Consider the following 17,034-nt stretch of genomic DNA (forward strand, 5'->3'; position numbering starts at 1 on the left):
AATAGCATCTGGAATAAAACATTTTTAGACAAAAATACTGCCGTCAATTTACTTTATTCCAAAGAATTTCAATTATAAAATGTTTGTAAAAGGGATTTAAAGATTATGCTTCATTAAGCAAATAAAATTCTTTTTCAAACTTATTTACGTACTTTACGCATGACGGGCACTGCAGAGCACGTGCCACTTGAATAAAGTTTGGATAAGTTCGAGAAGGGACGCATGTGACAGCACCGTCTTCACAGAGCCGACCACGCATTGGCCTGTGACGCTCTCTGTGCTCATGTTTGCAAACTAACCCCTGGCAATGTTGACGTTGGCGAGGGTAATCAACTTTGACGTATCGGAGGGATTATTTACGCTTGGCAAATTGAATGGGATTCACCGCAGCCACGCTAAAGTTCATCATCGGAGAATTTATTTTCAATTCAATCTTTGTAGAGAATGTGTTTTTTCAGTGAAAATATTTTATCTCGTTTACCTGCATAAAATTTTGGGAAAGAAAAAATGAAAAATCAATAATATGGAAAGGAACGCATAGAATGATGACAGAATAAAAAAAATATTTTTAGATCTATATCATCAATTGAGAATGTCACGACGCCTGCAGATTAAGAGCTTAGGCAACCGTGCTGTCTGGTGAGTCGAGCAGGTTGCCTATATTGACAGATGCGTTGGTTAATGTTATTGATTATATAAAAAAAAATTTTATATTTTTAAGAGGTTTTTACGTGATTTACTGAAACTGTGTTACACTTTACAACACAAACAAAACACTACTCTAAACTAATTTGATTGGAAAAAAACACACGCACACTAACAATTATCTGAGAAAAAAATTTTAACTCACAAAATGTGACTAACAATAAGTTATTTATTTCCCTCATCACTGCCATTAATATCAATCCATTATTTGTTAAGAGTATTAAAAAACATTATAATTGTTTTGTTTTCATTTCAAATATAATTGTTTAAAAGTGGCCTAAAAATTTCGAGCAGTTATTTTCAAAAATTAGTTACAACGTGGAAAAATCCCTTTTTTTTACTTCAAAAAAAAAAAAAAAAAAAAAAAAAAAAACAATTATTCGAAACTTAAACAATTTTTTACTTTCAAATAAAACCAATAATAAATAAAATGAAGTCCAATTTATTGTAGTATATTGTTAATGCAATTTAATTGATGATTTTGTATCAAATTATTTATTCGTATAACCGTTGTAACTCAATAGATTTTAGAGAGAAAAAGTGATCAGGAGACGTAATGAAGTTAAAATTTGCTCCTTGATTTAAAAAACGAGTTCAAGTCCCATATTTACACTCTTGTAAAACTTTGATTTGTGTTAAAATCCTATTCGTGAGAATTTTAATATTGATATTAAAAGCAGAAGTTTCGTTTTCCGATAGAAAAAGAAAAAATAGCTTTGGAAAATTAAACTGTCGAGGGGAGCAGAATCGATTTAGATAAAATCCATACAGAGGAGTGTATATAGAAGGACAAGAGCTCCTTTTCATGACAGAGATGCAATTTGTTTCGGGTGGTGGAGACGGCAACAAAATAATGGCGGAGCGAAAAGGATCCTGCTTTTTGTTGGAATATATAAAGTCGCGCGCACAAAGGTCTGCAGTGTATTATTATTTGAATCATGATTGATATTAAATACTAAACTTTTTATGGCTCTTAGGGCGTAATAAAATAAGCTGGTGCGGTGACAGAAATAATAAAGACAGAAAGGAGGGATGGAGCGAAGGGCGCGAGTCGACGAAAAGGCAAAGCGCGCGCGGCGGTTCTATAAAGGCGAGAGAGATGAGATATACTGCGGTGTTGGTGCTGCTCGGCGAGGGAGAGAGGAAAGATTTACCAACATAAGTTCCTATAAAATATATAACTTTATCATTCGCTACACTGTGCTTTCTTCTATCTTCCTATTTTTATTCATTTCCTCCAGTGCAGGCCGCGACCATGTTTCTTGTAGATAAGAAAAGTCGTGCAGATGAGCTGTGGGAAGGAGCGGCGGCGGCGGAGGCACAGCGGCGCAGCCTCTCTCTCTACCCGCGACTTCCTCTCTCTCCCGGCGACTTTCTTTCGTGCAATTTTGCGTATTATTTCACGCCCCTTTTCTCTCTGCACCACCCGAGATTGTCGATTTGTGCGCATATAATAAGCCCGGGCGTCGTCGCTTCTTTTGTGCTGCTCGTTTCTTTGCCTTTTATTTAAAAAAAATCTAAACTATAAAATAAATATTCCAAGAGCTGATTTTCTTATAAGAATTTGCTTTATAAAAAGAAGAGAAGATCTATTATGGTGGTTGTATTTATGTTGAAATTTTCGTCTCGATGCGATTTTTGGCTTGTTTAAAAATAAAAATAACAAATAATATATCCAGCTTCAAGTGCTTTCGCTTATACTTCATTCAAATTGCAAAGCGTAAAATTTTATGAAAATATTATTGTAGAAAAAAATAACTAACTTTGAGGAAAGGAGAGGAATTTAAAAATGAAATTCTTTAAAAATATCGATTTGAATGAGTTAATAGGCCAAGAGCGAAGGAATAATTAATGATACAGACCTCTCATTAATTGACCTCTCCCCTAGAATAAGGAAGTGGTGAAATGGCGTTCTTTGCGAGGAGATTAGGAGGATGTTGACGTAATTTCTTAATGGCCTTTTCTCTAGCCGGAACTTGTATATTAAGGGGATTGCTCAGATTGTTCTTGTATTAGCAACGCTGAACTATTCATGCATCCGAAAAGGAATTTTTTCCTTAGATATACAATCATCCGCTGAAAATATATAATATTATTTTTTTTAAAGGAAAAATTAAAATCAGCTGAATATTTTTTTCTTAAAAATACCAATTTCCAGATTATAATTGTTAGTATAATTATATGAATAGTTTTTTATTTTTTATTTATTAATTAATTTATTTTTTTTTTTTTTTTTTGAGAAGAAAATTTTTCAATTATTATTTTTTTAATAAAGCGAATAAAGAATAACTCAAACTTTTATGAAACTCGTAGATCACATTTAAACATGTATAAATAAATCTTAGCAAACTTTGTGGAAAAAAAATTGTAATGTTGAGCGCAATGCAATGTTAATTTTAATTGTTTTTATAGTGCCAATTAAGCAATAGTCAATTTTCTGATTATGATGTGGATGCTTGAACTAAATTTTTCAAATCTTTCCCTTATTCTAATTAAAATTTTGAAATTAAAAAAAAATACAATTGATTTTTCTTCAAAAACTTACAAATTTATCTCCGAAAAATTGTTGAGAAATATGAATTGGAGGGTAACAAATTATGAATCGTCTCGTGAAAGATTGGATTAATCGTTCCACTTTTTCCAGGAAGAATTAATTCCAAAATCACCGAGTTTCCGATATTTTCAAAATCACGTTTACTCCACGCAGGAGTGAGCAAAAAATGCCAGAGGTGCTGCTGCCGTACTATTTTATCATCAACGGCGCGACGGCGTGAAAAAGGCCGAGGCAGCGAGATTGGAGAGGCGAGATGAGACGACATTGTAGTTAATGCGACACAAATGAGAAAAGCGGCAAGCGAACAGTGCGTAATGCAATAACTGTTTTGTGTCACGGGTGAGTGTGCATGGAGAGCGAGCGAGTGCGCTGCGGGCTGCCTACTTGCCAACAACCCTGCCTGTGTCTCTCTCTCGGCGGCGCGCGGTGTGAAAAAGCTATTCCACGCTCACTTAACCACAATCCAGCGCGCAAATTGCAAATTTACAGCAGCCCGCGTCCACCGACACGGCGACGACGATCCGTCGCCAGCAGCTATTCATTTTCTGCTCGAGATCAGCTCATCTTGTTGATTGTTCAATTATGAAAGGCGTCAAAGAGGAAAATGCAATCTTAGACACAGCCGCATTTTGCCACAGCACAAAACTGCCAGGCAAGGAATGCTTTATATTCGAAACATTCAAATAAACTCTTAAAAAATCGGTACAGAAAATTTCCGTTGTTATCAAAATATTTGCAAATCAATTTATATTAAATATTTCAACTCCAAAATATATTTAGTCAGAATTAATAAAAATGGATAATTACCTTGAAAGTAAAGCAAATTTGAGTAGTTTAATTTATTTTTCAAGATTAATAATAATAATTTCATTATTCTTTATTCATTTAAAGTAATCCGCGTAAAAATTTTTGCAATACCTGCAACGATATATTTTTTTGAAATTAAATTGGAATGAAATCTTAAAAAAAAAAATTATACCTAGGTCATTTAAGGATGAAATTATAATAAAACAAATTAATCTGTTTGAATCCCATAGCTTTTGAGCAACACCGAGAGTTGCTTGTCCTCAGTTTGTTTAACAGCGCATTTATCTTTTCTCTCTCCCATTCTCCAAAGAGTCTCTCTTTATCTCCCGTTTTCTTTATAAAAAAAAAACGATAAAATTATTTGAGAAGTCATTTGTACAGCCAGCCAGGGAGATCAATAGCGATTGTTTGCTGTCTAGCAAGAAGAAATGAGGAAGAGAGGATGAATGCGACCTGAATGTGTTCTTACAATTTCGTGTCGTACAATCAAGTTAACGCCAAGAGAGAGCCTTCTTGTGTCGAGTTAAATAAACACAAACGAGCCTGCGACAAGGGGATCGATTATACAGGCGAGAGAGAGAGAGCGCGCGGTCTGCAAAAATAAATACTCATAGAGTCAACAATGGGACGCTTTTTCCACCACGAAAAGAGAGATGGAAAGAGAAGTAACATTTTATTCGATATATATTTTATAGATTGGGATTGAAAAAGTCGTCTTTTAATTTGCTTTATGTGCAACCACGAGTTCCGAGAGACGTCTTATTTTTTTGCAGCAGTCAATGTATAAAAAAGTCGCACCCTCCGATCTCGATTCACTTTGGGGGAAATGTGCTATCGCATTTTTATATAAAGGTGAAATATTACTCTCGACACAGGAGGGTATGAATTCGATTTATTCGCAGAAAGAAAAAGACATTATTTTGGTCTTTGTTGGAAAAGAAACTTTTGGGAAATTTCGTTTCTTTTGATTTTTCTGTATAAGAGTTTTTTAAGATGATAGGAATGTGAAGGATTATTGATTTTTTTTTTTGGCGAAATTGTTTTTAAAAATAAAAGTCGTATTAAATCGCAAATAATAGTCAATAAAGAATGCATGTTCTATTTTGGGTTACGCAATGAACTGATTGTAACAAATATATGAAAATACTAAAAAGAAGAGGACACATTCAGATTTTAATGAACCATTTTAAATTTCTTTTCAAATGCAAGTTCTTTTGTTGAAATTTCCACCAGCCTTTAATACATCATGATTTAAAACGCCTTCAGTTTTAATTTCTTTTATTAAATTCATCATATCATAGCTCAATATTTTACAAGCAAAGTTTCAAACTAAATGGAAAATAAAACTACAGGGATGTTATAAATAGGTTATTTTAAAAGGGGCAAAATGTGAGATAATAAATGGTTATTTTTCTGTGCCAAAATTGTTTTCTCACTGTTTATTAATAAAATTATTTAACTGTTAAATGTTTTTAGAAAAACTGCAATATATCCGTAAATAAGTGATTTTAGGTGAAATTTTAACCCACATTACAGGTGCTAAAAATGTGAAATAGGTGATTTTTTTTAAAATACTTGATTCTAGGTGATTCTAAAACATTCACTTATATGCATACTTACTTTTACTCTTAAAAACTTTTATGTTGTCTTTTCGGTCTTAATTATTACAGTCGTTTTAGTTAACTTTTTTGATTGTTGATTCAATTGCATTTAATAATTAGCAGTTGGAAAAATCTGGTTTATGCACAAAGAAATATCAATCGGCAGGATGAGATAAAATTTAAGAAAAAAAAATAGGGCAGTGGCTTAATTGACTGCAGTGTTTTTTTTCTCTCATCGTGGTACATGATTGTTTTGCGCGCGGGCGATGGCAGGGCGATTATATCCCTGCGCATTTCCAAATCAGTCGGCCGTGAAAGTGACAATGGGACGCTTTATTATTTTTCGAGAGGCTCGACTCACTCGTGCACTCACACACAAATAATACAGTTTGATTCTAATCATCGCTTGATTCTCACAGTCAATATTAGGAGAGGGCAAATAAGCGCGACGCCGCCGACTGTATATGCTTGGCTGATATGCGGCCGGGAAGGGGGTGAGTGCGAGAGAAAGAGACAATTTTATCTATCGGCGGCGGCAGTCCCCTCTTTAGCACTTGATTTCTTCCACTTTTCTGCTCGCTGCGCCACCCTCCGAACCGACAACGTAAGAGACCAGCAGAGCAACTTTCGGGGTGGCCGCGCTTATTTGTTCCTGCATCGCTCGCTTCATTAGAATCTATACAAAATTCTTTTCATCCCCCTTTCACTCATCCCTCTATTAGATGGCGTATCCAGATGATTTTTTTTTTGCCTTATTTTGCGTTTGACGACAATTTTTGTGAATAAAAAAAGTTCAGTAGCGAACCTTAAGATTTGAGCTTACTAAATTTTTCCTGCTGCACTTGTGGTCAAAGACTGACTCGGATAATTATTAGGATGGGATACTTACGGAGCATATTATATAAGTTTTTGTTTTACTCGGTTGAAGAATTGAACATGTGTACATATCAAAGATTTTGATTGTCTTATCTTAATTTGAAATCAAAGATAATTAAAAGCGAAATCCCTTTTTTAAATGAATCTTATAGATCATGACAAAAGAATAAAATTAATAGATAGTCAATTATTTTTGATATTAGTCCCTGCGTTATTGCTGCATGAAAATAAACATTAAGGTAAAAACATATTTACCACTATTTTGCTCTACAAATTATAATGAACAAAATAATTATGAAGATAACACTGCTCACTTCCTTTATTTGTTCCAGTCGAGTGGCAAAAAAATGTGGTATCATTGTTATGGTCCAGTACGCAAATTATACTGGCAAAAAGTTAAGCAAATACATGAAAACACATGAAAATTTAATTGACTTCGCATGGGCTATACTATACCTAAAAAGAAAAAATTCTATATTTAGTTGGGATAAATCTGCCAAAATAATAATAAAATTTACTTGTATTCGCACTTATAAAATGCAATTGGATTTTTTTACATAATTGGACCATCAGTTTTCCCTAGAATGGCACGATCAGACTCGAGAAACGTGTTTTTTAATTTTTGTGTTTTCGTGTTTTGAGAATCCGCACGTAAAGGCGATTTGTCACAAGTTACTATAATTTTAAGTCAAAAGAGTTCTGCAGCTTTTAAATTCATCTTTATCGCACACTTGCTAGTTAATATACCTTAATTGCGAGTTTTATTTACCAACTTTGTCAGTTTTGAACGGTTTGCTCTGTCCCGGCTCATTTGCTCTCCCCAACTCGCGCTTTTATTACGAATGCTAATTTGCGTCGGCGTCTCGCGAAAGAAAAGAGAAAATTTGTGCACAAAACCGGCTATTCATGTCGCGCGTGAACTTTGCAGGGGGAATCGAGAGTGAAAGAGACGGAAAACTAAAAAGCTGCATTAACAAGCTTTTCACGCTGGCCGGGATTTGTGTGTATCAATCCAGCGCCGAAAAGGGGTAGGCGCGCAGATAAAAAGGCGGCCGGCGTGTCGATTGCCTCTCTTTTGTGCAAATTTCGCACGCTGATTGTTGCTCTTTCCCTCTTGTTCGACGAAGAAAGACTTGGAAATTATTCTGGTCATGCACTCGCAGGCCGCGCACTGTATCATCAAATGAGCCTCCCCATGTTAAGGCAGGGAATACATTTGTGTACATCCCATCCCTATTTCGCGCCTCTCACACGTCCGCCTCCTCATTCTTCTTCGGCACAAAGGACGCATTCAAGAGACAGAGCTATAGACGAGATCATTTTATTTGCATTTGCTACATTTCAGCTTTTCTTTTTTTGACTCATCAGCTGTCTCCATTGTGCCTGCCGATGAAGAAATTTTTAAAATATTGAAATTGAGAATTTCAATCAATAATATATATTATGACAGTGCAGTACTGTGAACTGTGATATTTGTTGCATTGCAAATTATTTCAAAAATCCAGTTATATTTATGATGATTATGAACATAAATCTGCAGATGAGTCTTAAATCTTGAAAGGAAAATAGTTTTAAAGTTTTCATGTTGTAATTTAAAATTTTTTTATTCACCGAGAAGAGTAAATAATAATAATAAATATTAATTATTTTCTTTGCATCTTATTACAATAAAAATAAACTAATTTTTTGTAACTTCTAAGATTGGCCTCTAAAATTAAATAATATGAAATAATGCTGCCGTTTCCTCACATATTTTGTTTCTGATTTCATGTATGACTACTTTGTGAAGAATAAACAATGATAATAAAATGAAAGAATCCAAACTACAGTTGCCACATCATTTCCTCTGCGTCAAACTGTACGTCATACTGATAAATAATTATTTTAAAGTAACTTTGAAAAGTTCGTGTACGTTAGAGTGGAAAGATAATTGGTTACGGTGAAATCAAAACCATTCATTTCCCACAGAATAATTGCTCATGATTGTAGTTTGCTCGATCGACATCCGGCTCCAATACTCATAATTATCAAGTAATATGCTCATCAAGTAACCATAATTAGATGGCATTATCTCCAGGGCGAACATTTGAAACAAAAATTGCATAAGGACTTTATTTTACTTTTTTCGCTCAAATAAATAAATATATACCTTGTCTTACATTTTATTATACAATTTCAAACAGTTAGTCTTATAATAAGGGACTGTATTTTTTCTCCATTTCCGATCAAAAGCCAAACGTTGGTTCGCATTGCTGGCGGAAACTTGTAATTAATTTCAAGCGAGTTTTTTCCAATTTGCTCTCACCATCATTAAAATTTTTCAACATTCGTCTACAAAATGCAGAACGTTGTACTGGCTCTATTTGCAGCGATTGTATTTGTATCTTTTGATTATTTTCTATATTTTTTTATTCAAATTAATAGGTGAATGAAATTAATTTCAGTTTACAACACTTTCTGTCTCTTTCCCAAAAGTCCCACTTGCCCCAGTGTTGCACATCAGAAGAGGTATATCAAAATGTATCAGAATTCAATGTTATGAGGAAAATAATAAAATGAGGCAAACACTAATATAAATATTTAATCAAATAATATGCAGTAAAGAATAAGGCCATCAGGAGAGTTCGCATACTTAAGTGCTGCCAGAAAAAAACGTGTAACATTTCCTCTACAACCAATGTTAAAAATTTTAAGTCAACGGTCATCAAGAACAATCCAACCACACTAACTGTAAGTACTTTGAACTTAATTTACAGCATTAATTCGTCTATTAATTGAAATGGAAAAATTTCAATACAAGAAGGAAACGGCAATAAAAGATCATGTTGAATCGAAATCAATTCAAACAACAATGGATTATAATTCAATGTAAATTTAATTTAAGATAAAACGGATTTTTTTTAAATAAAATAATACATTTAAAGGACATCTGCCCCTGACGAATGGACTAAAAAAGGCACTGACATGTATATTAGTTTATCTACCCCTGATATAACAACTACCGAGAACGCAAAAGGTATTACCATTGAGGAATCATTGGCACCAAGTGTCTCATTTTCTGATGCTGAGCCACATCCTGTTGAGTTAGGACCTACCAAATCACCCTCAACAACTTTGGTAGAATTCCTTTTGAGTTCTGCTGATAAAATTATGGAGGCTGAGGGCGAGTCCACTTCACAAAAAATTACTGTACCCCTAATGAACATGGAAACAACAGCAACGGCAAATATAGCAAGCGCTAAAATTACTTCTGGTAGTCTTGTCGTGACTGTCGCAAAAACTATTCCAACAAAAGCAAGTACTACAACTATGCAAGTTTTAACATTGACGGCCAATGCTGCGACCATTTCCACATCGTCCGAAATTTTAATTCCTGCCGTATCAACTACTTTAACAAGAGTGATCACTACAGCTAAAATGCCAATTTCCAATTTGCTAACGGGCAAATTGGCCATGTCATCCACAACCTTAATAAATTATGGTGGTCCTGTTGTAACTATTTCAAATACAGCGAACACAGCGACAACTACGCATTTTTCAACAATAACGGGTAATATGGCGAGCGATTTCACTCCATCCCAAATTAGAATTACAACTGGTATTCCTGCCATAACTACCATAACAACTGCTTCAACAAAAGCGAGCAGTACCACAATAATGCAAGTAACAACAATAACGGCCATTGCGACAAGCAATCCCACAACTTCTAAAACATTGGTTACTACTACCATACCTACCGTAACTACTATAGCACCTGTTTCAATGAGATCGAACCCTACAACTATGCGAACAGCAACAACAATTATGTTACTTGCTGAGAAAACGGTAAAATTGGAATAAAAATTTTTTTGAAGTTACTATTAAAAAATGCATGCAGGAGCTCCTGAAAGGAGTTTGCAATACATCCTATGCAAAAGACGTATAACATTCACTTAAGATTTAATATTAATTTAAACGTTTTTTTTTTTTTTTAAGACTACCGCTTTTTCGTCTGATGGGACATTAAGAAGTCTTTTTAATGAAAACTAAAATTTTATTTTGAGTAATTTATTAAAAATCGTGACAGTAGATGCTTCTCAATATGGATTTTGGGTAGAAGATTGTGGCCAGCAATTTTTATTTGGAAGGTCGTTGGTAATTTTAATTTAAAGAATGTTGTGCTTTTTAAATAAGCCACATAAAATAGGTGCACTGGACGGAAAATTTTATTAATTGCTTTAAAATCGGCTTGGAGCCGATAGCTCTAGAAAATTCAACCAAACAAAGCTGTTTTCTCAGCAATATAGGTAGATAATATTATTTTTATTATTTTTTCTTTTTTACAAAATGACATCTAAACGAACAAAGTTTCCAAATGGAACTACCCTTCAAAAATTTGGACGTCGGCTCGACGTGTCAATTCAACGAGTTTCTCGTGGTGTTCAAAAAAAGGATCCCTGGCTGTCACGTTTGCCAGGGGTGCAAGTCTTTGGGCTAGTAGGCAACCAGACAACTTAAACGGAAACCAAAACTGCCTTCAACTCAGCGTGCTCAAGTCGAATATCTCAATGATCCTTTCAGATCAAATGTGTACCGAAAAATATTTTTTAGCTTGCCAGGTATCATAGAAATATTTTATGTATAATCGTCCAATTAATTTCCTTTTTGTCACAGGGTCCCCCAACTTCTTCTCTAAAACCGATATACCCAAATATTTCTTGTGCGATAAATGTATGTGCTTTGTTAGAGGGATATTTTTGAATCATATTACAACTTATAAATTTATAACAGAAAACAATGTTTAAAACCGTTAAAAACCGGCCGTTTTTGATAAGTTGGTTTATTTACTTAAAAGCCTTGAATTCAATAAAAGTAAATAATTTTTAAGGACGCAGCTACATTGGAAGTTGGATCACGTTGAATGGGCACGTGTATATGGTCAGCTATCAAACTGTTAATCAAACTGTAGGACATCGAGCATCGAGACATTACAGACAAATCTGATTAAAATAAATGAATACACTCTAGTTTGCGGGGGCTATTCAAGAATGTTGCAGTATTGGCATGCGTCTTATTAGTCTTGACATGACCTTTAAATATGAAGCATTGATTAATGCAATAAAAAGTAAGAAAGCAAAGCCATGTTCTGCCAGCACGCTCGAAAAAAAATAATCTGATAACCGTTATAATTATTTTATCAATGAATATTAGCGTTTGGACTGGACGGAGATTATTTTTGGACATCAGGGATTGAAACAGGGAGCGAGGGGCAATTTGGTTTCCTGGCAGTCCAGAAGCCCTTAGGAAAAAATGCTCGCTGGGAACCAGGTCAGCCGGACAACGCGGGCGGCATCGAGAACGCTGTTGCAGTTTATGTAAATGCCTCTTCTGCACGTTTGTATGATTTTCACGAGAAGAAGATTTTGAGATACATATGCGAGGTTTAAATATACAATTTGAATTCTGTAAAAATTTTAAACGAATGAAATCTAGGGTTCTGATGCAACAACAAATAACACAGCCGGAACAACTGCCAGCAATGAATGCGCCTTTACTTACAACGTTAGCCAAAGTAAGAAAATGATCGGTTTTGTCTTGCCTTTGGATTCTAGTGTCAAATAATGTGCAACTTAAATGACCCAATATATTCAAGAAGGATAATTAATGCAAAATTTAAGATCGAGAAAGAACAGAAAAATTGATTTTAATATTTTTGTTACAATGATTTCTATTGTTGTTTTTTTTTTTATTGTTTGTGTTTCATTGTAGTATTGTGAGTATTATCCGTACTGCGGTTACGGTAACTGATCATGACGATTTTATGTGAAAAGACAATCAGAATTATCACAAACTAGTGACGCAGAAAGAGAATTTTCCATTGTTGTGAATTATATGGAGATAAAAAACAATAAAATTAATAATTTACAGTTGAGATTGACCAACTTTTAAACAACACCTACAAACTAGATATTCGATTGAAGGCAAAATTTACACAAAATCTGTATAATTCAAACAGAAGAGAGTTGACACTCTTTTTATATTTTTGGCAGTGCTTTTTGCGGTGCATGGGAGAACAAGCAGGATTGGTATAACACAGAATAAAAGAGACGCCAAAATTAATTCTAGTGATCGTTTTAGATGGTTAACGGGGTGTACATTGACAGTCAAGTTTTAGCAATTCTGGAGACTATGGCTCAGGGAAATATTAGTGAATTATCACAGAATGTGGCAGTTGCCACTGAATGCGGAATAACACCAGGCATAAATATTGATTTGTATGTTTTTTTAATCCATATAGAAACTTGTAATTTTCAGAGGGCATGGACGAATGCGATGTAGCTGCAGAAATTATAAGATGCAGCTACGACAAATCCCCCGATGTTGTGAGAGGAGTGATCTCAGCCGTCGATCGATCGCTGCCCCGGGTTTATTCCAAAACTTTATCAAAAACGTTAAACATAATTTTTTTACAATAGCCGCCTACCATTGATTTTGTTTCTATGCAAGGCCAATGCCCAAGTACTGCAACATGCGTATTAAATGTGCGTTCTTAAATTTGAAAAAAAAAATACAAGAGATAACTTTTCTTTTTCAATTTTTAAAGGCTGCTTTGCAGAAAATTGTCGCCAATTGCACAGATGGTATTTTTTTTTAATTATATTGCTTTAATGGATTGCAAATTTTCAATAATAACTATAGGCCAATGCAATGTGAATATTGGAATAGTTTACCATGTTTGTGGTAAAAAATGGTTTCGAACAACTTTACAGGTATTTAAATCGCTATAATTATATAAAAAAGTTTATTGGTGGCTTTTAAGTATGCCAGTACACAAGACTTGACTTGTGCCTGCGCTGAAGTGGGAATGAAATTTGGATCAATGGAAACTCCAAGTATTTTAAAGTGCATGCAAAACGCTACCGCTTTTGGTATGTAAATTTTCAGAAATCATAGCCTAGAAATTCCTCCGTAAACTAACAAATTAAATTTTATTGCATCATATTCACCCATTTTTAAAGATGCTTACATAATAAGTCTATAATTAAACTATAAAATAAGTGGGAGCGTGCCACGTCTGGTTAATAATTTTCTAAATAGTGAATTTATCTAGGTGGCATAAACGGGGTGGCAGGTTTATTTGACATTGCTGGCGATGGGAATTGGCGTTGGTGCCCATCCAACACACCCTTTTCAGCGGAAGGCTACTCCAGCGTTACATTTGACCCTACTAATAGGGCAGGAGTTATGTATTATGCTACAAAGAATGACGCATTGCGCTTTACCAATACTTTTTTCTTGCGTGCGTTTTGCACTGATTAAACCCCAAATGTGCATCATTATGGTCCCAACGCGACGCATCGTCAAAACATTATTGTTAAATAAGATATTTTTGTGAGCCACGCTCGGAGCACGTCACAAAGGTCTCAACTCTCAAGCAAATGTGGAAACTTTTTTAAAGAATTTTAAATTATTGTTATGAGAGTGAAACTTGTAGCCGCTGAAGGGACTATATTGGAATTTAACAATATAATTGGCACATTTGCGTTGTGTTGAGGCCATAATTCTGCAAAAAAATGTAATGCAAAAACATCAGAATTTTGCGAAATCGATGATAGGGGGATACTAAAATATATTCTATTCAAACTTTTGGTGGTAAAATTCGGACCTTGGATAATTTAAAGTTTCAGGTTAAATCGTAACTTAGATACTCTTATATAATTGTGTCTGCACGTTTTTGTTTTATATTTCTCTGAATCCTATCACTATTTTCAAACAAATTTGTATGAACTTTATTTATGAATATTAAGAAATCCATATTGCCAGTTGTTATTCAAAATTATAATGGGAAAATCTATTCCACTTACAATTAAACGATTTCAATTTTTTTCTGCAGGGTTCTAATTCTGTAAGGCTGAAATAGAATGGTAAATTCCTCTTACAGAATTGGAGCGGTTTTTAATTGCAGAAAGAAAAAAATCTGCTCTACATTTTTAAGCTGCTTTTTATCAAAAGATGTTGAAATTATTTAAAAAATTACAACAATAATTTTGAAATTTAAAACTTAAATTATAATAGGTTATAATAGGTAGATTCGTTATTTTCTAAACGTGGGAACTGTGGGAAGCGTAGTTTTTATTAAATTATAAACACCAGAAAATGGCCCAGTGGGTCCAAAGACGACCGTTATATTATCGGCACTTAAAATTTAGCAGAGGCCAGAGTGGCCAGACGGATAGGAATAAGAAAGAAAAAGAATCTCAAACTCAATTAATTTATTGAGGGATGGCCGAAATTCCATTCTACAGATATGAATTTCAACTTTGAATGTGTACTTAACTATGGTTTGACCATAGAAATTTTCCTTGCATAGAATTTAAGCTTCCTTTTTTGCTTAAATTTCCTCACTGAATACTGCACTCATTTGAGCTGACAATCAAGCCTATTGCGAGTTACGGAATCAAATCAATCTGGTCCTATTTAAAATGAAGTGACTAAATTCAACTCAAGAAAGCTAAATGCTGATTCCTCAAGCAGGCCTTGCAAGTCTCAATGCACTCAAAATCTAGATTAGTCTATGAACTGGCCAACTCCAAGCTTTGTATCTTTGACTGGATGAAAAATATGAGCTGACAGAAACTGAGAGCTATTTAAAATTTATTGATAATAGTCAACTTTATAAAATTGCTGAAAATGATCATAATTCCCCCGCAATGGTCAACTCGCGCTGGAAAGCATCTTGTTTTGAAAATAGTCACTTTAATGACATGATATGCCAATTCATGGGTTTCACTTTATTTTAAAAGCTATCACACAAATAAAATAGACAGTTGTGAATGCGGAAAATGCGGATGTGCTATTGGATTCTACCATCTGTTTGAATGTACTATACTAATAATGAGATAAGTTTGTCAGATGCCGCTCGTCGGTCACAAAAGTGAAAATCCTAATACTATTATATTGTTTATTAGATTTCAAATGATAATAAATTTTAAAGATGCAATGCTTGTAACACCAAGAAATACAATGTTCTTTTGCTTGAATTCGGAGAATGTGATTTTAAATATAATCAAAATCAGAAACAAAGAATAATTGTACTTTGAAAATCTAAAAACATAATCTTTTCAAAAAGTACCTTATTTGAGGAAAACATTTGTCGGGGAATGGTTAGGAATAACCATTATGAGACCTTTATAAACTTTATTTATATGCAGATAAGTAAATATTGATAAATCTGTGATAGATAAAGATATTATTTATTCTCTATGTATAACATTAAATAAAAATCATAAAAATCAACAAATTTTTTGTAATTTCAAAGATTGGCCTCTAAAAATAAAATTTTGAAATAAAATCAAAGAATCCAAATCACAGTTGCCACATCATTTCCTCTGCATCAAACTGTGCGTCATACTAATGATACTTATAATTTTTGTAAAATAACCCGCGCACTGTATCATCAAATGAGCCTCCCCATGTTAAGGCAGGAATACATTTGTGTACATCCCATCCCTATTCGCGCCTCTCACACGTCCGCCTCCTCATTCTTCTTCGGCACAAAGGACGCATATTCAAGAGACAGAGCATTTTATTTGCATTATTTGCTACATTTCAACCTCTCTTTTTTTGACTCATCAGCTGTCTCCATTGTGCCTGCCGATAAATAATATAATTTTTTTATCACACCAAATTTAAGGCATTTGTCTAAAATATGAACACACAAATACCCACTGATGGTACGTGAGTCAATAAATAACTTTTAATCATAAATTGAGAACTGCAACTATTATAACATCTATTTATGTTTTTGATGTTAAATGTTATTGTGGAAAATCTGCAATGAGGATTAATGAAATCTCCTAAGAAGATGATATTTATTATGCATAATTTAAATAAACTAATTAATTTTAACTATACCATGATTAAAGATTGACCAAAATTTATTTCAGTTTAAAGAAAATAGTTGTAACTGGACCCAAACCAGTTCCCACATCATTTCCTCTGCGTCAAACTACATGCGTCACATTGATAATTACTCTAAATTATTATTAAAACATTTGCCTACGTAGAATTGGAAAGTTAATTGGTACGATGAATATAAAAAAATGAGCAATTTTCCACAGAAAAAAGTTTGCGGTTGATGTTTGCTCGCCATCCGGCTCCAATCGTGATAATTACCAAACAAAACAGTAAAAAATGCTCATCAATAAACCCAAATAAATGTCCAACAAATTTACTTATGCACATTAATTTAATTTTTCCTATTACAACAAATTTAATAATCTTGCTTTGATGCTTACATAGTATACAATTTTCAAATTATTACAGTATAATTATTAAGGTTCTTTTGTTTGCAGCTTTTCTAGTTTTCCGATCAAAGGTCAATCATCAGTGCACATTGCTGGCGGAAACATATAATTCTGCAGAAGAAAAATTTATGTAGGGGAATAGTGAGGAATATTCATTATGTGACCTTTAGACTCTTGATTTATTAATGCAGATAAGTAAATGTTG

General features: G+C 33.8%; 1 protein-coding gene and 1 long non-coding RNA gene across 2 annotated transcripts; both read left to right on the forward strand.

Moving 5' to 3' along the window:
* Positions 1-11,313: 11,313 nt before the first annotated feature.
* LOC132202748 (uncharacterized) lies at positions 11,314-11,647 on the forward strand. Its single transcript, XR_009442403.1, has 3 exons — positions 11,314-11,356; positions 11,411-11,487; positions 11,551-11,647. It is a non-coding gene; the product is annotated as an uncharacterized LOC132202748 (long non-coding RNA).
* Positions 11,648-11,663: 16 nt separating this feature from the next.
* On the forward strand, positions 11,664-13,076 carry LOC132202610 (uncharacterized). The gene is made up of 8 exons (XM_059629615.1): positions 11,664-11,670; positions 11,734-11,963; positions 12,016-12,094; positions 12,451-12,503; positions 12,573-12,608; positions 12,661-12,781; positions 12,838-12,947; positions 12,999-13,076. The coding sequence occupies exons 1-8, from the start codon at positions 11,664-11,666 to the stop codon at positions 13,074-13,076; spliced, it is 714 nt and encodes a 237-aa protein (XP_059485598.1).
* Positions 13,077-17,034: the final 3,958 nt, after the last annotated feature.

Source organism: Neocloeon triangulifer, unplaced genomic scaffold (assembly GCF_031216515.1).
Source record: "Neocloeon triangulifer isolate White Clay Creek 2 clone unplaced genomic scaffold, ASM3121651v1 ptg000015l, whole genome shotgun sequence".
Lineage (NCBI taxonomy): Eukaryota > Metazoa > Arthropoda > Insecta > Ephemeroptera > Baetidae > Neocloeon > Neocloeon triangulifer.

What these genes read in the sequence shown, in the direction of transcription:
- LOC132202610 (XM_059629615.1), top strand. An exon ending in TTTTGAGATACATATGCGAG is followed by an intron (nt 11,964 to 12,015) that starts GTTTAAATATAC and finishes AATGAAATCTAG; the next exon opens with GGTTCTGATGCAACAACAAA. An exon ending in TGAATGCGGAATAACACCAG is followed by an intron (nt 12,782 to 12,837) that starts GCATAAATATTG and finishes TGTAATTTTCAG; the next exon opens with AGGGCATGGACGAATGCGAT.